Source organism: Stegodyphus dumicola, chromosome 8, assembly GCF_044657685.1.
Source record: "Stegodyphus dumicola isolate Sdum_Otavi_A_Nest chromosome 8, ASM4465768v1".
Taxonomy (NCBI): Eukaryota; Metazoa; Arthropoda; class Arachnida; order Araneae; family Eresidae; genus Stegodyphus; species Stegodyphus dumicola.
Genome location: NC_140775.1, coordinates 68796785 through 68820270, shown reverse-complemented (window position 1 = coordinate 68820270; position 23486 = coordinate 68796785). Strand labels below are relative to the sequence as shown.

The 23486-nt window shown below is 30.2% G+C and overlaps 1 protein-coding gene across 3 annotated transcripts in view; it reads right to left on the bottom strand.

The window, feature by feature from the left end:
- Window positions 1-5723: 5723 nt before the first annotated feature.
- The window catches only part of LOC118198382 (renalase-like), a 65999-nt gene continuing 48236 nt past the window's right edge, over window positions 5724-23486 (bottom strand). For all 3 annotated transcript variants that reach the window (XM_035370046.2, XM_035370045.2, XM_085821961.1), the window contains 2 exons: window positions 14879-15054; window positions 5724-14266 (listed from right to left, as the gene is read on the bottom strand). In XM_035370046.2, the coding sequence (XP_035225937.1) occupies window positions 14057-14266; window positions 14879-15054 (386 nt within the window). In that variant the 3' untranslated portion in view covers window positions 5724-14056. The remainder of the gene's footprint in view (window positions 14267-14878; window positions 15055-23486) is intronic.

Here is a 23486-nt window from a genome sequence, read left to right as displayed (position 1 = left end):
ATACAGTTTCAACATAAGAAAAATAATCCCCTTTATCAGTTTTATCCAAGTAGTGAAAATAAAATGCAATAAGAGCATCCCACAGATCTTTGATTCTTTCTAAAACACATAAAATGTACACCCACCTATGGTCTGGTCTCTTCAAGGGCTAAAGTTTTTTAATGGCAAGGGATTCACAGATTTTGAAAAAATTTTCTCTTTTACTGCAGCTTTTCATATCAAAATAGATGTCATCAAACAAATCTAAGTATCTATCAAAACATGAAGCAATTTTTTTTGCACAGTTATTAGCTGTGTGACATGTGTCACCATCAATATCTAATAAGTGGGGTGCTTTGTTTGATCGTAGTCTGGTTTCAACACCCTTTTTTTTTTCCACGCATGGTGTTACATGAGTCCATTAATACACTAATTAAGTTTGCCCATGGAATATTATTATCTTAAATAGTATTAACTGCTTTAAAAACAGCTTCTGAATTGCAAGATTCCATCTTTAGAGATGCAAAATGATGAACTACAACTTCATTTTGATTGTTGTCATAAAACTGCACCAATATTGCCAGTATACTTTCTTGAGCATTGCTAGTACTTTCATCCAAATTTAGAGAAAATGGAGTCTCCTTTAAAGTTTTAATGATATTTTCCTTAATAGTTTTTGCGAGCCCATATTTCATCTTGTAACATGCAATAGTCCTGGACATTTCCAACAAGTTTAGTGCCGTCTGATCACAGCTCAACTGTTTGCAGAGTTTAATTAAATTGGAAGAAAGAGATTCTTGGCAATAAACGGTTAATAATAACGATAAACGGCGGTTATTAATACCTCTTGGCGTGCTTTTCTTGTCACTATATCCAATGGCCGAGCATCAGTCTCCAGCAAGTCATCAGTATTTTTTGAATTAGCATAATTACTTAAAGTCATTGAATGTCTAATGCACTTTGAATATTTTATGTGCGTCACAGTTTTAGAATGATTTGTGAAAGCCTTGAATCCTTCCCCACCATACTTCAGCAGTGAGTTACAAAAAACACAATATGCTTGTCCAGCAACATTTATTTTCTTGCACCATGTGCCGATGGTATCCCCATTACCATCTCTCCGTTCAATCCAATTCCACCTAAATGCATTCCGGACACCTTCTAATTGTATAATATCACTATTTATATCGAGAAATTTCATAGTGAAATTCTCTTGCGTACATAAATAAATATATTTCAATAAACGAAACGAAAAATTTACACGTGCATCAATAAATGAAACGAAAATTTTACACAGCGGAGGAAAAAAAGTTGAGAAGCAATCAATGACAAATAGCTAATACGGCGAAAAATCCCCTTCTCTACTTATTGGCGCCACGCCAGGAGAGATAAGACCTTTGTACCCAGAGTCACGTGATCGCACATCTGGTCGAACGAAGTCTCTCCCTTTTTTTTATGCCGCGCCTACTTGCCGAAAAGAATCTAGAAGAGAATGTCCGAGAACCGGAGGAATGAGTCATAACTCGCAATAAGGAAAGAACAAAAAAAGAAGTTTTTTCCCCCTTTTCACGCATTATCACTGCCTTTGGAGAAAGAAAGGAAAAGTTTTCACCACACACACTGACCTTGCGTTTTCTGCTTTCAAAGCAAACAAAATTACCCAGATCAAAATAAATAATTCATTATTATTCCTACTTCCTTTTGAAGGACGATCCCCGGAGCACAAACACCCCTGTTCCTCACATCACGAGGAATGTACTTGACTACCATAACTCTTCTATGCTATCCAAGAATTATATATATATATGTAAAGAGCTTCTCGTAATTGTAATAAATATGTTTTTGAGTTCTGAGAATTATGCAACCTTACAAACTCATTCCTCCTTTCTTACTACAAAATTATCTAAAATGTAAGCTTTTTGGAATAGGCACAATTAACATTCCAACTTGATTGTGGCCGCAACAAGCTAGCTGAAATAAAAAAATGAAGATTTAATCTGCCTTCGCCTCCAATTTCCTGTTCATTATGGATCAACACTTCTACGCCATCAAATTTCTGCTAGTCTTCATTTCTGACTTTGTATTTAATTTCACTGCATACTGCATGACTTTAATAATTTATTATCTTGATTTGTAATTTCTAAACTTTTGTTTATATATATGCACACACACAAATCTTTATAAACTTATTTACATAATAGGTTAGCAATATGTTAAAATTTTTCCTCATTATATAATGTTTTTTAGCATATGATAATAAAGTGCTGTAATAGTTTTGTTTACAATTTAAAATAAAACAGGAATTTTTTATGCAAATTTCTTTATTGAATATTGTGATCATATTGCACAATACAAAAATTCTAAAAATAACATAGTTATTTTTTAAATGTGTCTATTGTCTGCAGGCAGTTAATTACAGTAAGAATATTCTCTTTCTATGACATCAATCAGTTTTTAAAAAGTAAATCTAGTATATTATAATAACTTTTACAGATTACTAAATTTCTGTATTTTTTCCAAAGATTTTATAGGCACATCTATGAGTATGCTAAAATAATTAAGACAATCGTTTACACATCTTTCTTTAATTATGTTAAAATCTACTTTTATAATAAAAACTACCACAAAAAATTCTGCATTAAATTGCTCTATATTTAATTATGCAAAATATCAGAGAATTTTCTGCTACAGATTTATCTATAAAAGTATAGTTGATCTTAAAAGAGCTTTACTTATGTATATCAAATGTTGCTGCATCAATCAAGTATTTTATATAGGTGTTCTACAAATATATAACAAATTTAATTATTTAAATACTGGATTTCCAGAAATTGATACTCATAATTGAACCAATGAGTTATTACAAAAAGTATTTTCAAATATGTAAAAAGCATCACAACAAAAATTTTTATTAACAATTTGAATTATGAAAGATGATTTTAAGATTTTTAAATATTAAGGTGGTTGTTCACTAGAAGATTATAATATAATACATATATAAAATGAAATTACATCATCAAACATGTATTATGCTTTTAGTATGCATTTCAATGTCGTGTAACTACCTCAAAATCTTTGTTTTCATTGCATTTTTATGTATAAACATTACAAATATTACATAAATGAAAAGCTCATTCATTAAGTACTTATTTCTGCTTAAACACATTATGGAATATTAAAAAAAGGCACTTATTAAAAAAGCAAGCATATTACAATTGCATATTTCAGTAAGTATTTTTTATATATGGGAAAACACAAATTGTACAAATATAATTAAAAACACATTTTCTCCCTTAAATAATTCAGTCAATATTAAGTATTAATTGTGAATAGCATTACATGTACATGAATGCTTGCACAAACAATAAATAGTAAGAAATAACTATCACATTGGCATCTGCTGAAATTTTAAAAATATACATCAACAGCCAAATTATCATGAATTTAAAATAAATAATAATATATTAACAGCTACATACGGCATCTCATTTAAATGAATTTTACTAACATAACACTAATTATATTTAACTATCACATTGGCATCTGCTGAAATTTTAAAAATATACATCAACAGCCAAATTATCATGAATTTAAAATAAATAATAATATATTAACAGCTACATACGGCATCTCATTTAAATGAATTTTACTAACATAATACTAATTACATTTAACAAACATGGAAAAATAATAACACTTTTGGTTTTTCAGTTTTATACCATATTTATTTACATAATTCATGGCCAAGAATTTTTATCATAAAAGGATCTATATATTTAAATACTTTATATATACTTAATATTTCAAAAGTCTTTCATAAAATTAGCAAGCACTATATTGATACTTGAATAGCCTTTCAAGTATCATACATATTGAATTGTGATTATACAAATAGCTTTGAAATTTTCTTAAAAAGAAATACATATATTCTAAACTTTTATAAATACTATTCTGATCTTTGAGTCATCCTTCTTTAAGGTTACTTCTAGTAAAAAAGGGCAAGAATTATGCAAGTAAATGTGCTATATTAAAAATAACAATTTTCTAAATTTACTGATTTAAGACTAACTGCAGATAATTCTATTTTCATTTAACAGAATATAAATCATGACTAGAGTTATTAAGGCAATGTTTCATTACCTGTGCCAAAAATCCAGTAATATAATTTGGATTCCAGTTGATGAATAGTCCAAGTATATTAATGGAACTGATTAGAAATCAAAATACAGGGTTTTTCAGTAGGTGCTTGCTTCCCTTACAAACTGCCCACCACTAACAGCATGCATAAAGGCTATTGCACACTGATAGTTTCTCCTATGCTTAAGTGCCAGCACATTGACTAGCAGCATGAAATTCTTATGTCCTCAACATGTGCAATGCAAAAGTGAACCAATCTGCATTGCACCAATTAACTAACCCACTGAAACCTTCATAATTAACACATCCATACATAAAAGTGACACAATTCACAATAACTGTATTTTATTAAATGTAGCAACATTTATAAAAAAAGGCTTGAGATGCTCATTCTGGCATCCAAACTCATTTCAATGTGGTACTCCACATTATAAAACCTTTTACAGCATGTTCTGAACAACAATGCAATCAGCTTCATTTATGTTATCTTTTAAATCTTCCAGAAGATAAAGCTTATTATAAATAAAATAACTCAATCCTTATCATAAATACAGTGTTATTTTCAATAAGTAAATCAGTTTCTACTATGTATATGTAAATATCGTTATTTCATTTAAATTAACACTAAGTATTCATTTATAATTATTTCACTAATTTTAGGTATGCGCTGTATATGCATGTTATAGGTAAATAAAGTATATTAATAAGCAGTTACTTATTAAACTATTTTATTGATTCACATGTTTACTGCACTTCACACCACCTAATTTTTAATGCAATTTATCATAGAAATGTATGAATTATGGATGAGAAGCAACATATAATTAGGGAAAATACAAAAGAAAATACATTTAACTGGCATCTTTGAAATATATAATACAATATTATTAGCATTTTCTCATGAATTACTTTTTTATTTAATAATTAATTAAATTCTTTTTTTAATCACACAACGATATGCATTGACCAACTTTCTGTGGATTTTCTAACTAAAAATAAAATAAAAGAAGGTAAATATGCAAGTACATATATGTGTCTTTTTTTTAATGTGGATTTCTGATTAATATTCACAAAAATCAACAGTTTCTGATTGTCTGCATTGAGTTTTATAAGGCTCATAGTCAATTAAAAATAAAATTTGACACTTCTAAGTAGTGTATGAGGGAACTCTTTGAAAACACTATAAAAACTATGTTGTTGTCTTGTCAATATTACATGGAACAGTAGTTGCAAGAGCCTACTCCTAAGAGAGGTTGGACTTCTGTTTAGAAAACTATAAAAATTATAAGTGAATAATAAATTAAGAAGCCTTTTTAAAATACAAATAAATATTTATTTTCCAAGAATATGCAATAATGGTAAATAAAGAAAAATACAAAACTAAATACTTATTTTCTGAAGAAATTTAATTATGGAGATTGACTAATAATAATCCATATGAATGTATATTTTTATGTAGTGTAGAAAAAAAGTTTACTTTCTTTGGGACAATAAAGAAATCTAGAAAAACACCCAGTACTTATAAGAAAATGGTAATTATTACTGAATAATTTAAAAAAAATCAAGAGACTTGTTTTTAAACATGCTAAATATTTTTAGCAGAAAACAAAAATGCAATCATGGTAAACTCAGTAATGATACTGTATAGTTTCCCCCCCCCCTCACATGATCAACTTATGTGAAATATGTAAAATTTATTTTATTCACTTAATACATAGGTACAGAAAATCAACAGGCATAAATTAAGGAAAAACCTCACAAAAATAGCTCTTATACATGTATTAATATACTATCAGCAATCCAAGACAGCACAGCTAAAAATTCTTAAGTCCCAAATTTTATGGTAGAAAACATGAGAAAAGAAATAAGTACAGCTAAATGGAATCTTTTTTTTAATGCAGATTTTTATGATTGTAAACAAATTTTTAAAATAATGGCTTTTAGTTCCATGCCATTAATTAATAAATAAAAAACAAACTGTTTTACCAAATTTTTAGAGATATCAGATGATGTATAGAATTTGAATATTTTAAATAAAAAATTTAATATATTCTATAACAAAAACAACCTCAATTTATTTAACAATGATAAAAATTAAATGAAGAGCTATTAAGAAATATTATCTCATACTAGGAAGCAGGTCTGTTCAATTTAGTTTCATTATCATTATCATACTAAAATAGTTTTATTCATTTAAATACTTGATAATCTTTGAAGTACAATAACATTTTTCATACTAGTTCTTGATCTTGCTTAAGCAGCTGGTAGACAACTGGGTAAAACTTTTGATTATCAGTAATTTATCTAGCAAACTGAATGGCTATCTATATGAATTTCATGGTTCTCACCTTGTATAATGTGAATAGAAGCCAATTTCTCTTCTAAGGCAGACAGCCCTTAAAATGCTTTATCATAACAATTTTGCATTACATGAGTTTTTTTTTTTTTTTTTTTTTTAAAGAATCCAATTACTATTGCATGAAGACTATATAACCAGTTTACTGCATATATAAATATATGAAATACAGTTTTTGTTATAAAAATCTAGTACTGGAAAGACTTATTTTACTTTAAAATATATTTAATACAAAATTCTGGCTTAAAAATACAAAGCAGGAATAAGATATTGTTAATTGATTTTAAAACACAGTTGCTATTGTTTATTGCTTTTATGGTCCCATGATTTAATGATGCACATACAGGAAATTTTTTACATTCCTAAAAACTTTGATGTGGATTAAAATCTTTGTATAAAATCTGAATAAAGGGAGCACATTTATCTTCAGTTAAAAAATTCGATTTTATTACAAAATATGAAATATGTTAATAGCAACTTAGAGAGAAAAGGTTCTATTATCTCCTTAAAATGTAGAATAAAGCGGGGAATTATTTTCTGTTGATTTTTTTGAGGGTCTTAAATCTAGAAATATATTTTCACAATTTAAAATTATACCTAAACTTCCAGACCTTTTTATATATAGGTATGATATTGCTTTCTCTCTCTCTATATATATTTATATACTGAATAAAAATGCCGATTATCATATTATGAAATACTTTTAAAATATCAATATGAATATTACATACATTATTTCTAAGAATATATACATTAATGTTTAGTATTTTCCTAATATTAAATCTATTAATATAAAAAAAAACTACTATAAAATCGCCCTAAATATATTTGACAGAAATAGACATATATATAAAATTGTGATTTGCAGCATCAGAAAACAAAAAGCAGAGCTTATGCTTTAAAAACTGGAAATAAAAATCATATTTATTTATAGTCATAATTAATTTTCCCATTAAATATCTATCTGACTGCCTCTAAGTCAAAAATAGCGTATCATGTAAAACATTTTAATTATTAAATGGAACATGATCAATTCTTTAAAAAGAACAATTTTTGCATAGTATTATTGCATTTTTTTCATAGTAATACAGTTTTCTTAAACTTTACTAAAAATATAATCAAGCTTCTTTCAAAAAATAATATTTTGTACTTTGTTAGAAATGCAGTTAAAAAAAAAAAAATTAAAAGTACACATGTAAAAGTTCTCTCATAAAAAATTCCAAAATTTCACAAATTAAATTAACAAAAACTGCATACAATGGAAGACTATATTATTTCAAATACACAAGTTGAAAATTTAGCACAAAACAATAATATTCAAAAAGTGCAAATCAAAAATACAATATCCCACCAACATGGCACATAACATACTGCATTTAACTATCCTATATATTAAATACAATACAAGCTCTTAAATTTTATGCAAATTACAAACAGAATGAGGAGGGGGGAAGTATCAGAGTAGTTATTTCTTAACTGTTCAGCCTATGAAAACACTCTGCTTTGAAAAAAATATTTATAATAAATTTGTTTAAAAAATATATATAATAAATTTGTTTAAACATTTTTAATACAAATTTAACAAAAACTTAATAAAACACTCAGGAATACATTTTATTCAAGAATGTGATGACATCTGTATGTTAATAAAAAGTTCTATTTATGTAAGGGCATATATTCACAAGAGCGCAAAAACTATACAATCATTACATATATATGTGATTAACATATACAATCTAATACAGACTTTAATAATCTAAAATTTTCTCTTACAAAAATATGAATACACTTGAACAACAAAATTTGATATTTAATTGTTTAACAATATTTCATGACGATTAATTCAGGAAAAATTTAACCCATTAATTTGAAAGTAGGCTATAGCAATCCCTTAACAATATTTCTCAAATTGGATTACATTTCTATCAAATACATAAAACATTAGATAAAAACTTCTATACAGCACATTTTGTATTAAATTAAATCATTCAAAAGTCGATAATGAATAAACTATTAAAACATGTAAAATTTTATTTCATAATAACAATTAAAACCCCAGCTGGATAAACATATGAGAAGGTAAAGCCCGACATAACACTTATACTGATTAAAAGTAGTTTAAACTAAAATACAAAACTATGAGATCATATGAAAATATATATGACCTATAAAGCACAAAGTAAAGTTATCAGAGAGATCACATGGGATTAAATAAGGATATGTGACCTTATTTTAAAGGTAAAATTTATATTTCAGAAGTTTACTAAAACATCTTCCTTTGTATGTTTTGTGATTTATAAAACTTCCATATTTCATAATATTATTAAGTAGTTATATTTAAAAAAATCATTCACTGTTTATTATGGGACTTTAAAAAATATATTATAAATATATTAATGTTCTGTAACATAAGCAATATAAAAATATTAGAGAAATAAAAAAGATAACAGATATATTATGATATATGATAAAAGAAATATTATGATAAAAGAAATTCAAAAATATACCAATATTTCTATTACATAAATGCTAAAAAAAAATCAACAAACATTTTATGCATTGCAAAAAAATTATATATGTAAATTTACAATGTGTAATTAAAAATGTCATAAAATGTATCATACATACGAGGGCCATCCAGGAAGTAGATTACGTTTCCGTCTGTGTCCGCTAGGGGCGGGGCTAGCGCGGCCATCTTGGGGTCAGAGCGTTGCGCAGCTCAGTCTGCATCTAGCCGTGCTAGTGAGAGGTTCGTGCTGTGCTCCGTTCAGATACTGTGACGGTTTGAAATGTCTGCGTTAATTGAAAATCCCGCGAGCTGCGAGGTGCGCTGAGTAATAAGGTTTCTGACTGCAAAAAACTGTAAACCGATAGAAATCTATCGGCAGCTTCGTGAAGTGTATGGGGACAACATTATCACTGAAGGTGGAGTGCGTCAGTGGGTCATAAGATTTCAAAATGGCCGAACCAATGTTCACGACGAAGATCGAAGTGGGAGACCCAGCATAGTGACCGCCGAACTTCTCGAAAAAGTCGATGCTAAAGTCCGTGAAAATCGAAATCGTACAGTCCCGACCTGGCAACGAGCGACTTCCACCTATTCCCAGCAATGAAGAAGTGGCTGGCTATGCAGCGTTTTGATGACGACGCACAGCTGCAAGAAGAGGTAACGAAGTGGTTGAAGGCGCAGGCGGCCGAATTTTTCGACGAAGGAATTTCCAAGCTCGTACATCGCTACGATAAATGCCTTAATTTGTATGGTGACTATGTAGAAAAGTAGTATTTGAGTGTGGCTTTCATCTGTATATAATAAAATTTGTTTCCTATACTTTGTTTATTTTTTTATTCCAAAACGTAATCTACTTTCTGGATAGCCCTCGTATAAGACCCTTAGCAAGCATTTCTAATTAAAAGTATGTATGATATCTTATTTATTTTGCAGTTATAGCTACATAATTTGAAAGATAAAAGCAATGATTAATCAACTCAACTTCACTTTAGCAGAGAAAGTACAATTTATCTAATATTTAAAACAGTTATGCACACAACAATTATTAATTTTAAACAATTTTACAAAATATTAATGCAAGTGCATGTAAATTAAATAGAAAACTATTTAATTCAAAGTAACCTTGTGTGTTAATATTTCTTAAATAAATTTCATACATTTTTTGTACAATTACAATTTGAGCCCTAGTTATGCACTGCACATATTTGATTCATAATGTATCAAAATTTCCCTTTATTAATCATCAAAGCACAGTTCTGTAAGATAATGCTAGTGACAAAACTGTTTTCTGCAACTTCCTTTTTTTTTTTTTTTTTTTTTTAGCTAGAAGTTTATTTTGCTATGAATTTCAGTTATATTTTAAGCTACATATAACAGACATATGTTAAAGTATATTCATAGTCCCTTTAAGACTTGGGTGAAGGGGATAATGAAAAAGGAAGAAGGGGGGAAAAAGAGGAATATTTTTAAAGGTCAATTATTTAGGTTAAAGAAATCATCTTTAATTACTTAGAACTTCTATCGTTTTTATGGTTGAATACTTTGAACCTACATCAGGAAAGTAATCAATGTAACACAATCGGAAGATATACATACTCTAACGAAAAAAAACATAAATAAATAAAATAAAAATTTGTCTAATAATTTATTTAACCCTTTCTTGGTAGTCATCGGAACTCATACGTTCAGCGTTTTTGTGCCCGTAAGGTTGGCGCCACATGCCATGAGATGAAGTGAAAAATTCGATCCTTGAGACTGAATTCATCACTACTCATACGTCACTTTAAATTCCGTGATTATTTTTGTATTTTTTAATATTGCTAAGAGATAATGCAACTAGTCCTAGTTTCTTCACAATTTTTGCTGTGAGATTTCTTGCCTTGATTATCTGTTATTGAGTATTCGCGTGATATCTGTTAGAATTTAAACTAAAAAAAAACATTTGAAACATTTTGGATATTTATAGCCAATTTTTTGGATAAAGTAAGCCCCCCAGCAAAAAAAAAAAAAAGATTTTTTTTTTTTTTTTTTTTTTTTTTTTTTTTGATTAAATAAATGATTTTGGCTTTGTGATAAATGTGGATTTTTTTTTGCTCCGATGTCCAAGGCAGGTTGTAAAGCTGTTTTAACGGTATGGCTGGAAATCCATTTTCTAAAGCATTTTTATGCAATTTTAATAATTATTTTGATGTACATATTTATATTAAACACATCAAAACAATAAAGTTAATAAATATAGTATCACATTGTATTTTTTTTTCTTTAATTTAAAATTTGGGTACATTGCAGAGAAAACTGGAGATCAGTGGATTGGATATCACATATTTGATCACTCGTAGGTCCATCGAAAGCTGCTTACTGTCAAAAATATTTTGCATTTTTGAATTTAGGATAGAACATATATTAATTTTTAGCAATAAGAAAAATTTTTTTTGGGGGTCAGAAATTTGAAAAAAAAAAAAAATCTTACCAAGAAAGGATTAAAATATCTAATTTTATTTAAGTCCTTTTTTAGGTTAGGCACTGAAAACAATTTTTCTTAGATTCTTTTAATAAACTGAAAACAAAACACATTCCTAGTTATAGAAAATTTGGATTTTTCAAGAAATCTGATGTTCGCTCTCCTCTAATTTTATGTTTTTAGAGTTTGTTGCAACTTTCCGAGCACAAATTTCACTGGGATGCCTCGTTCTAGAGAATTTTTGTCTTTTGCAGATAGTGAAACATCTGAAATTGGCATGTATAAAACATAATGTTGCATTATTAGCAGTCTGCACCATTTGTTTCATTCATTCCTTTTTTTTTTTTTTCTTTAGAGAGGCAAAGGACAAATTGATATATAAAAATGAAAGTCAATGATTAACTAATATGGTTGATCTTTACAATATGGTAACTGGTAGTTTGGCGATATTTTGGAGGCGATAAAGGTTACTACCTGGGACTTTGGTAATAATGTGAGCAGTACTCAGTTCCAATTACGCATTATTTTGTGTGAGCGAAATGAGAGATCATGGGATATGTCATGTGATATTAATGGACGAATTACGGTTCTTTAATCGGAAAAGGGGGGAAATCGGGAAAAAATCTGGAAATTTTGTATTTGGCTTTATTCTGTGCTGTGTGAAACAGTGTTCGTGAATTTCTGGATCCCATGGCCGTAACTAAAGTGAATTCGAAATGGGTATTTATATATGTATTAATTTAATGTATGTGCTCATTTATATTTTAAGTAGTGTTTTTGAATTTAATTATATTTTAATTAAATGATAGTTATTTTGTGAATTTTATGTTTGTAGGAATTTGGTATACGTTTTAGTTGAAGTAAACGTGCATGGAAATAATTTAAATATCTGACACTAAGTATTTGTAATGGTTGCGGTATGAATTCGTTGGTGATGTGTATAATGTAATAGATGATTTAGAGGTAAAAGTTTTTGGATATTTTATTTATTTTATATGTGGAAATGTTCATATTTGGAAAGGGTAAATACTTTTTCGCGATCAGGTAATTTCATGTATGTTCTTTTTACCGGGTTTAAAGATTGAGAAAATTGTCATGTATTTTCGTGAAATTTTTCTAATTTATGAGAAAAAAGCAGTGTATATGGATATAGTGAAGAGTGTGCGCAATGCCATTTTTGTGCAATTCTGGGATGTTTTTTTAAGTAAAAATAAGTCGGCGTGTACATGGTTTAGTGATATTTTAATTAAATGATAATTATTTTGTGAATTTTATGTTTGTAGGAATTTGGTATACGTTTAAGTTGAAGTAAACATGCATGGAAATAATTTAAATATTTGATACTAAGTATTTGTAATGCTTGCGGTTACGAATTCGTTGGTGACGTGTATAATGTAATAGATGATTTAGAGGTAAACATTTTTGGATATTTTATTTATTTTATATGTGGAAATGTTCATATTTGGAAAGGGTAAATACTTTTTCGCGATCAGGTAATTTCATATATGTTCTTTTTACCGGGTTTAAAGATTGAGAAAATTGTCATGTATTTTCGTGAAATTTTTCTAATTTATGAGAAAAAAGCAGTGTACATGGATATAGTGAAGAGTGTGAGCAATGCCATTTTTGTGCAATTCTGGGATGTTTTTTTAAGTAAAAATAAGTCGGCGTGTACATGGTTTATGTGTATGTGTTATTTTGAAAAACGCGTAAGGAGTATGGTATTATGCACTTTTTCCCAATTTTGCAGTGAATATTTGTCATGATTAAGCAGTTTTGTTAGGTAAAATTTCTAGCATAAGTGTAATTCAGCTAGTAGATCGTTGGAAGAAGTGTTCAGTAGATAAAAAGAAAAGAAACATGTCTTTACTTCGTGAAGACAAAATGGCGGCGGGAACAAAAAAAAAAAGGGTTGCTGTAGGAGAGTTGGTCGCCAAATTTTCGCCAAAAAAACGCCAAGTTACCATAATGTAAAGATCAACCACTAATATTTCAACACACAGTTTCTGGAAGATGAATGAAAATTTTAAAGATTCTAAACCCAAATTTTAATTGTTTAGAAGCCTCTAAATTTCTTATTAACATGAAATAATCTTCTTCACAACATGTCATGAGGAATGGTTATCTATAAAACAATAAGGGGAACTACTATTTTAATTAAATAGACTATTTCAATTTGTAACAATACTGCTGTATATTATTATTGCATATTATGATGTATTTAAAATTTAAATAAACTTTAATCCAAACTAAAAGATTTAAGATTTGTTATATGAATTTTTCCCAATCTTACAAATTATAATTTAAAAAAATACACCCTTTCTAAAAATACATTTTTCATCAAGAATGCTAATTTTTATTTAAAATGAATCGAATACACACTTGCACATATTTCGAACAATGATGCAAAAGAAAAATATTTTTCATTTTCCCTCTTTCCTAAAAACAGTATGTATTTTATAAGGTGAGAAAAGAGATAAATCACATATTAATCATTTAATATAAGAAAAAATAAATAAAAAAAGACATGTCATAAAAACAATTATACAACCAACCAAATTCAATTATAAGTGTGACTACACCATATACTTAAACAAAGATCAATTAAAATATTTCAAACATCATTAGCAGTTGCATGACCTCTCTTGTGGTTTTTCCCAGACTTGGCAATTGTGACATATTTTAGAAGCTCTTCAACGATTCTCAAAGCAGATGTTAAACAGCCATTAAAATTAGATTCTGTAAAACCATCACCCCCACAAATAAGACATGGATGGTCACTTAAGATGATGCAGCCAGGATTATCTAGGTAAGCATCAACAACCTGAAATAAAAATTTATATACATGTGAATAAAGATATGGATTAAGAATGAACATAGCATATAGATAAAAATGATATGAAGATCAACACCCATAATAAAAAACACCTAAGAAATGAGAAATTACGAAAATCATGGAAAAAGTCTCCGATTGAGTATAATCATGCAATACATTTCCATAAGCTATCGCTTCTCAATATACAGCCCATTTACACTGAAACAAGCAAAAACTTTAGACTTTCCTTCTGACTTTTAGATGATCCTAATCATACTATTTATTAGATGTTATTTACTATATGTATCTACAAATGCTTTACTAGCTTAAATACAGTACTGCTGCTTGTTTAAGGAGTTTACCTGCATTATAAGCAATGGTACAAGTTTATAATGTTTTTTGAACAAATAAAATATACTACACAAGACAAAAGAAAACTAAGGACTTACAAAGCTCAGTATTAATTAATGCCTAGCAGAAAATGAAATTTAGAAAACAGCTAAATTATACTAGTGAGTATAGTTAATATTATCTACAATAAATTAAAATATATTCTGTAAATGAAACTACTGAATTCATATGATGCTTTACATCTTCCAGTCATTATTACAAATTAATTACTTGTGAATATGTCCACTTGATACATTTAATAAAAGAAGGCTCTGGTAAATCTGGTACAAGGCACTTAAAATGAGTAAGAATTTCTTTCTGGGCTTCATCATCACCAAGATCACATTTTTTCTGACAGTATTTAGTAGTAGTGTGTATCAAAACAGCAGGAGGATCTTTAGGTTTCCCTGGAAGAAGAAAAATGGATAAAGTAAATTATGCAAAGCCAACAGCCTGAAAATGAAAAACATTTATTTCAGAGCAAATTACACTACAATTTAAAATTATTTTGTGCACACATAACATAAAATAGCCACTTAATAAGAGAACTATAATAATTCTTGGTCAGAGAGTAAATTCCATTTTTAATGATACTTTTCCATATTTTTGAGTTTTTCATTTTTACAATGATATAATTCCTTACTATAACTCAAGTTTTAAAGTTAGCAAAATTAAAATTGAAGTTGAAATTTATTTCATTTCCTCTAATTTTTTAACATTTGTAATTTGTATTATTTAACAGGTTTAGAAATTATTATTATTATTTTTTTTTTTTTGAACAAGCTCTTTTTTTATCCCCCATATTAAATGCTTCTTAACAAAATATGCATTGATCTTTTATTTTCTGACTGAATACCGAATCAAAGCTACGTACATAACCTGCAGTTTCCTCCATATTCAACATACAAGAGCGCAGAGTATATTAATTTTATCTGCTACTGGATGGATACCTGCACATATCATTTACTTACGGATATATTACCAACTATAGGATAAAAATACGATGAACAGGAATTCACAAAGACTCAAGCTATTTGTTAACTCACTTAGAATTATTAGCTAGTTACCATTTATATTTAGAATTCTTGGTTCCAAATCATAATCTAGCATTTGACCTTTTTAGTAGAAAACTTAGAATGTATGCTATAAAAAAAAATTAAGCACCAAGAAAGGCAGTTCCAACAGCCTTTCTTGGTGCTTAATTTTTTTTTCAACTGGTATTTTTATTAACAATATAGAGAAATAAGCAGATCTTAAACACACAGTGATCCAATACATGACATAGAAGAAATCATATGCCAGTAGAACATAGGACAGTATGGCATCACTTGACATATGCCTAGATAAAAACTGAGATCTGACATGCATTACAATATATACAGTATTTACTCAAAAATAAGGCACTCGTTTTTACTATAATTTAGTTTTAAAATTTGGTAAGATCTTATAAATGACATATGATAAATGAAATTGTAGAATGAGAGAAGGAAGTTTAATTATCATATTATATAGAATAATTACCCTGTTTAAATACTAAATAAACCACATAGGTAATTACTGTATGCATATACAGTGGATGGACAAAAATATGGAAACACCTTGTGAAATGCATTTTTGAAAAGAAAGACTAATTTTAATGAAATATGTAGGTGGCACTAGTGCTTTTGACTACTGACGCCACCTATACAACTTCGTAAATGTGCTAAACAGTTCAGTTGTTGTCGGAGTACTGTTATGTTAGGTTGTCGTTGCATTATGTCAGAGTTAACAGACTTTGAACGTGGGCAAATTGTTGGAGCTTGTATGGTAGGTGCTTCCGTAAGCAAGGTAGCCGAGGTGTTTAGTGTTTCAAGAGGTACTGTATCGAAGATTTATTCCGCATATTTGAAAAGCGGAAAAACATCATCTGCTAAATCACAGCGCAGACGAAAGTGTGTCCTGAGTGATCACAACAGACGATCATCAAGGGCAATTGTGACGAAAAATAAGAAGACCACAGCTGCAAAAGTTACTGCTCAAATGAATGTTGTGTTACTGAACCCTGTGAGTACCAAAACAATTAGAAGGGAGCTTTATAAACAGGGAATTGCTGGCCGTGCTGCAATTGAGAAGCCACTCATCAGTGATGCTAATGCCTGTAACAGGAAAAGGTGGTGTTTAAGTCATAAAGCCTGCACTATAGAGCAGTGGAAGCGAGTAATATGATCTGACGAGTCTTCTTTCACATTGTTTCCCACTTCTGGCCGAGTTTACGTCTGGAGAACGCCATCTCAAGCCTATAATACAGACTGCTTGTTGCCAAGAGTGAAACATGGCGGGGGGTTCTGTTATGGTTTGGGCAGCCATATCGTGCTTCTCTGCTAGCCCCATGATAACTGTGTCAGGGCACATGACTGCCAAGACTTATGTGAATATTTTGGCCGATCAAGTTCATCCCATGGTGCAAACTTTGTTCCCCGATGGTGATGATGTCTTCCAAGACGACAAAGCCCCTGTTCACACAGATCACATTGTCCAGGACTGGTTTTCTGAGCACGAGGATGAGTTGTCCCATCTCCCCTGGCCACTACAGTCACCAGACCTGAATATTATCGAACCTTTGTGGTCTACATTGGAACGGAAAGTGCGTTCTCGTTATCCACCGCCAACATCGTTATCTGAACTTGCCACCGTTTTGCAGGAAGAATGGTATAATATTCCCTTGGCAAACATACAGGAACTGTATTTATCCATTCCGAGAAGACTGCAAGCTGTTTTGGATGCCAACGGGTTTCCTACACCATATTAAGCAAAGAAACATGTTTTTTAAAGGTGTTTCCATATTTTTGTCCAATCCCTGTATGTAAGAAACTTAATATGAGGCTGAAAATTAAAAAAACAAACATTTTATACTTGTCCTGCGCTATAGTTGCAGGATTGATGTATAATAAACTTAAAGCATTTAAATTTAAAAGTAAATTGGAGTCAAAGCATGGCAATTTCTCAACAATATTAATAATTGCAACCATGCATAAGAGGTAATTGGGTACCAACCAATTTTTGAGGGTTCTTTAAATGACAATTTGGTCTAAAGTTTATTTGTATTTGCTTTTGAATTTTGGATTCACATATAATGATTTTAGACCAATTTGATTTTTATGAATGGTCATTTTACATAATGTAAAAATTTAAAGTATTTTGAGTAGTCAATTTGACACAACATTGTGTTTTATTCTTTTTCCAAATGTTTCAAAGGCACGTATGGAAAATCCCGGTATATTTGAGATTCGATTTTTCTGTTTTATATGAATTTTCATGTCTTAAATGAAAATTTAATTGATTCTTTTTTTGGTTTTTGATCTCAAATGAACCAGGAGAATGAAACACGTTTAGGCGACATGTTAATCAACTTTTATGAAACTTTAGTTCATTTTCCCCTGATGAATTCTGAATTAGAATTTCAGTAAAAGGAGATTAATTTTTAAATTGTATTATCTTATATATTTTTCCCTTTTGCACTCTTTTTATTTAGCGAATTTGTACTACTATGTATTCTTATTTTAATTTTCATTTGTTTAGATCTTGTGTTAAAACTTTTACACACGGTTGCAATTACTAATATTGTTGAGGAATTGCTTTGACTCCAATTTACTTTTAACTTTAAATGCTTTAAGTCTCTCTGTCTCTCTCTCTCTCTATATATATATACATACTGCATAATTACCATTAACCATTTAACTGTCATGCCCGAGATCACTGGTGTTCGAAAATGTCACGCCCGAGTATTACTCAGGGCAATTTTTTTTTTTTTTTTGAGTGCATCATATTGTTATACCCGAATATATATTGGGAGACGTTTATTTCGGCTTCATCTCTTTGTCAAACCCGACTGTATCTCGGTAAAAGTTAATGTGCGCTCAATTTAATAGATGACAGCACTTTACTGAAGATTTCAATGATTAGAGGTTATAAGTTCTTTGGTTCAAAGTGCACGGGATCTTTTTGTTGTAAAATGGCGTCCAGTTCTTTGAAACATTAGTTATATAGATGATTTAGATTATTCAACCGAAGATGAAGGATGTGTGTTTGATGAGCAATATTCATGATACTTCCATGTTCAGCCTCAAAAATAAAAAAAAATGAAGATATACTCAAGCCGAAGATTGTTTCTGACTACAGTCTAACTATGGGTGGTGTAGATCGGTGTGATCAGGAAATATCCTTTCATCCAACAATCTGAAAACGTCAGAAAAAATATTATAAAAAGATATTTTTACATTTACTAGACAAGGTACTCTGGAACTCATATTTGCTCTATAAAAATGTAGTTGGGAAATGTATATAACATTAGTTATATAGATGATTTAGATTATTCAACCGAAGATGAAGGATGTGTGTTTGATGAGCAATATTCATGATACTTCCATGTTCAGCCTCAAAAATAAAAAAAAATGAAGATATACTCAAGCTGAATATTGTTTCTGACTACAGTCTAACTATGGGTGGTGTAGATCGCTGTGATCAGGAAATATCCTTTCATCCAACAATCTGAAAACGTCAGAAAAAATATTATAAAAAGATATTTTTACATTTACTAGACAAGGTACTCTGGAACTCATATTTGCTCTATAAAAATGTAGTTGGGAAATGTATTACATTTTTAGAATTTTGAATCCAAGTTGTAGAAGAGCTTTTACATAAATATGATGATGCAGCTTCTGGACAAAAGAATGCTGGCAGACCACCTACAATAGATAACCCTGCCTGTCTTACTGAACAACATTTTATTTCCCATATTCCTCCTACTCCTGCGAAATCTGAGCCTACAAGACAGTGCAAAATGTGTTGTTCGAAAAAGGATAAAAATGGGAAAAAGATAAGGAAGGAAACATGGTTCTGGTGTAATGATTGTGGAGTTGGTTTGTGCTTGGAAAAGTGTTTCCAGTTGTACCACACAAGACTGAATTACTGAACTACTAATAGGTATTCACTTTTATTTATTTATTTATTTTCATTTATTTATTTTTTAGAAAATAATTAATTTTTTTCATTTTTTAGAAAATAATGCTCCACTAGAAGCGAACTTTACAACTGCCATGTTGAGTGGCAGCCACCTCAAGCAAATATGCAGTGGCTACAAAACTTTAAAAATTTTACCCATGTACTTCAAAATATCAGTTTTTAACTACTTAAGTATATTTTATTTTGTACTAAACATTTGATTTTTCCAATAAAAAAATTGACAATTTGTGTACCCAAATCATTAAAATAACTTGACAGTTAAAGGGTTAATTATAATAGCAATTATAATAGCTATGTCTAGTTGAGTAAAAAAATCCTTGGGTCACAGCTAATGGTAATGTTACTTCAAGAAAATTCAAAATAAAGGAAAAAAAGCTAAGCTGTTTCTTTTTTTTTTTTTTTTTTTCTTTTTCTTCAAAATAACTGCACAAAAATATACATTTACATATTTATTTCTTAATTTATCTTAAAATGTAAGGGTCTTATTTTCAAGTAAATACCATATGTCCCATATGGGGGACTGAAAGATAATATGCCAAAGAAATCCAGATGATAAGCTAAGCTGTGATCTTAGTAAGAAAAAGGTCACAACTTATGAAGCAACTAGAGGCTGAGTCTTTCTGTCTGTCCACCATTTCACATGATCATTCTTGCAGCTGATCATGCAGGATCATATGTTTTTTGTTAAGTTTTAATTTTGTCAGAGTAATATGTTATTAATATTTGATCATTGGTGTGTGTTAAATTGAGATCCACTTTAGTTGGAAAAATAGATGATGTAAGTGTTTATCAGTTTTTGAATGAAAAGAATATGGTAATCTTCCACTATCCTTAACATCAAAAATTTAAGTGCATTATTTAGATATTATAAAAAACACAATTTTAAGAAATATTTTTGCTAAATACACTCTGTTGCAAAAAAATATATCCACCCAGAAAAAACTGAGCTACAACTATGAAACGTGGCATGCAAATGTGGTTTAGCGAGTTGCATAAATGATCAATCAGCATTGTGAAGTGATGCAACGTGAAGCTGAAGTGTGCAGTTGGTAGAATGTAAAAGGACAGGTGCTAAGAGAGATGGACATTTAAAAACCACACTGACGGATTGGCTACATGACATTATAATGAAAGATTTTTTAAGACATACTCGACGGCATTACAATCAATTGTCAGATTTTGAGAAGAGTTGCATCACAGGGTTAAAAGATGCCAGTTGGTTGAATAGGCAGATTGGCCAGTATATAAGTCAAAGGAATAAAGTCATCGCATGTCACTGTATTGTTAGAACCAGTGGCTCAGGACATCCCTGGTCTACCAATGTGTGAGATGATCGTGCAATTAGAAGAGCTATCACATTGGCACAAACAGTTATGCTATCATCAATTCAATGGCATTTGCCAACTCACAAGGACCCTAGAATATGATTCACAGAAGGCTATGTAATGCTGGCTTCAGATCTCGAAACACACTAAGACATTTCCTACCAACACTCCACCATGAGCAGTGTTGTCTTGCACAGTGCCACTCCCATTCAAGCCAGACAGCGTACGATCAGAGAAATGTGATCTTCAGCGACAAATCACACTTTTCTCTTAATGCTGATGACCACTACATACGAATCTGGAGATGGAGAAGTGATCGGTTCAATGTAACATTTGTTACCAAGTCAAACAGAGCCAGAACACAGGATGTTACAGTCTGAGAAGCAATCAGCTGCGACAGCCATTCACCATTATTCGTACTATGAGGTACTTTGATGACATTTTGCAGCTGATCATATTGCCTATGCTAGCAGGTCATTTTAGGTTCTGTTTTCCAGCAGGACAATGGTTAGCTATATACAGCACAAGTTTCCCAAAAAGGTCATTGACTGGCCTGCCAGATCTTCAGACCTATCACCTATCAAACATGACATACTTTTACATGGCCAGACAAATTCAGCCATGTAAAAATATGTTTAGACTCACTAACCGGTTGCTCCATTTATATCACAATCTACTATAGAGTGGCAGTGGCAACTTAACAGAATCTAATCCCACAGAGTATCGGTTTGTATAGCTGCCAAGGGTGGCTTTGCCATCTACCGATTTGTCACATTCTTTGTATTGGGACTTGTAAATAAAGCACTTTCCTCACCACAGTTTTTGATCATTTGTTTATCTACTTGAACACAATACTGCTGCCAAGTTTTGTAGTTGTGTTTCAAATCCTTCTGGGTGTATATATTTTTTGCAATAGTATACAGAGTGCTTCAAACGTTAACACTTTAAAATTTCCTGTAGCCAAAGGAGTAATGTTACAAAGTAACAAAGTACATCATTTTTTTCAACAACACTCATTTTACAAACACTATACGTGGAATTCATTTGTGATCCTACAAATATCAACATGATAATCTAACTTTTGCCACACACAGCCCAAAGTGTCTTCCAAGACTGTGGCTGCTACTTGTTCAATTTTCCTTTTCAATTCCATGACATCACCTGGAAGAGGAGGAACATAAACAAGGTCATTACATAACCTCACAAAAAGAAATCACAAGGGGAGATATTCGAGGAACTAGGAGGCCATTTTAGCAGACATTGGTCTGTTGCTCCATGACCAATTCAACGATTAGGTAGCTCTGTGTTCAGATATGCCCTCACATCATGGTGAAAATGTGAGTGCACCATCTAACTGAAGGATAAAGTTCTCTGATTCAGTTTGCAACAATGGCACTAACCAGGTCTGCAACATCTGAAGGAAGGACTCTCCAGTAAAAGTTTGTTTTTCAAAGAAGAAAGGCCAAGAGAATTTTTTGTGAGACATGGCACAAAAAACATTGATCTTTGGAGAATCATGCTTGTGTTCAACAATGTTATGTAGATTTTCTGTTACCCAAATTCTACAATTGTGTCTGTTTACCTTCACATTCATATGAAATGTTGCCTCGTCCGAAAAAATTATTGAATTTACAAAAGCATTGTCTTTGTCCTGCAATGCACAGCAAAACTGGAACCACTGGATATAACTTTTGCATTAACTGTAGTTTGCATGGTTTCATGTTTAATTTTTTACACAAAACATCTCACACAGTTGTTGACATTTCTAACTCATGCAAAGTTCGGAAGACACTTTGTGCATGTGTGGCAATAGTTAGATTATCATGTCGACATTTCTAGGATCACACATGGTTCCCACATACAGTGTTTGTAAAGTGAATGTTGTTGGAAAAAGATTAACAACTTTACTCTCTAAAATGATGTACTTCATTACTTTGTAATGCTACTCGTTTGGCTAAAATAAATCTTTTATAGTGTTCCCCAACTTTTGAAACACTGTATTATAACCCAAAATTATTGCATTTTTAAAATACTAATATCAGGAAAACATGAAACACATCTTCAAGTGTGTCAAAATTAGTATTTGGTTCTTTTCTCATGTTTTTAAATTTTATACTAATAATTGTGGATCCCTTGGTAACAAAATTTTAAGAATTTTTCAGTTGAGATTTTTTTTAATGTTGTCATGAAATATTGAATACATTGCAAATATTTTTTTAATACTAGAATGGCAGTAGGGGTCATTTTGACCCCTGAACACTTTAAACCGTTGATTACTTTTGTTTTATTGGAAGAAATCATTTGGAATTTTTTGACTCTTTTTAAATACATAATAAATATTTGTACAAAAAATTTCAGCATTCTAGGTTTGTAGTTTTTGAAATATTGGCATGTATTCCTAGAACAGTGGACGGGAGTCATTTTGACCCCTTTACTTTTATTCCTCTTTCTGCTCGAGGCATTGTCAAATAACCTATAAAAAATATTCACTGATAAGGATTTTTCGATTGCAT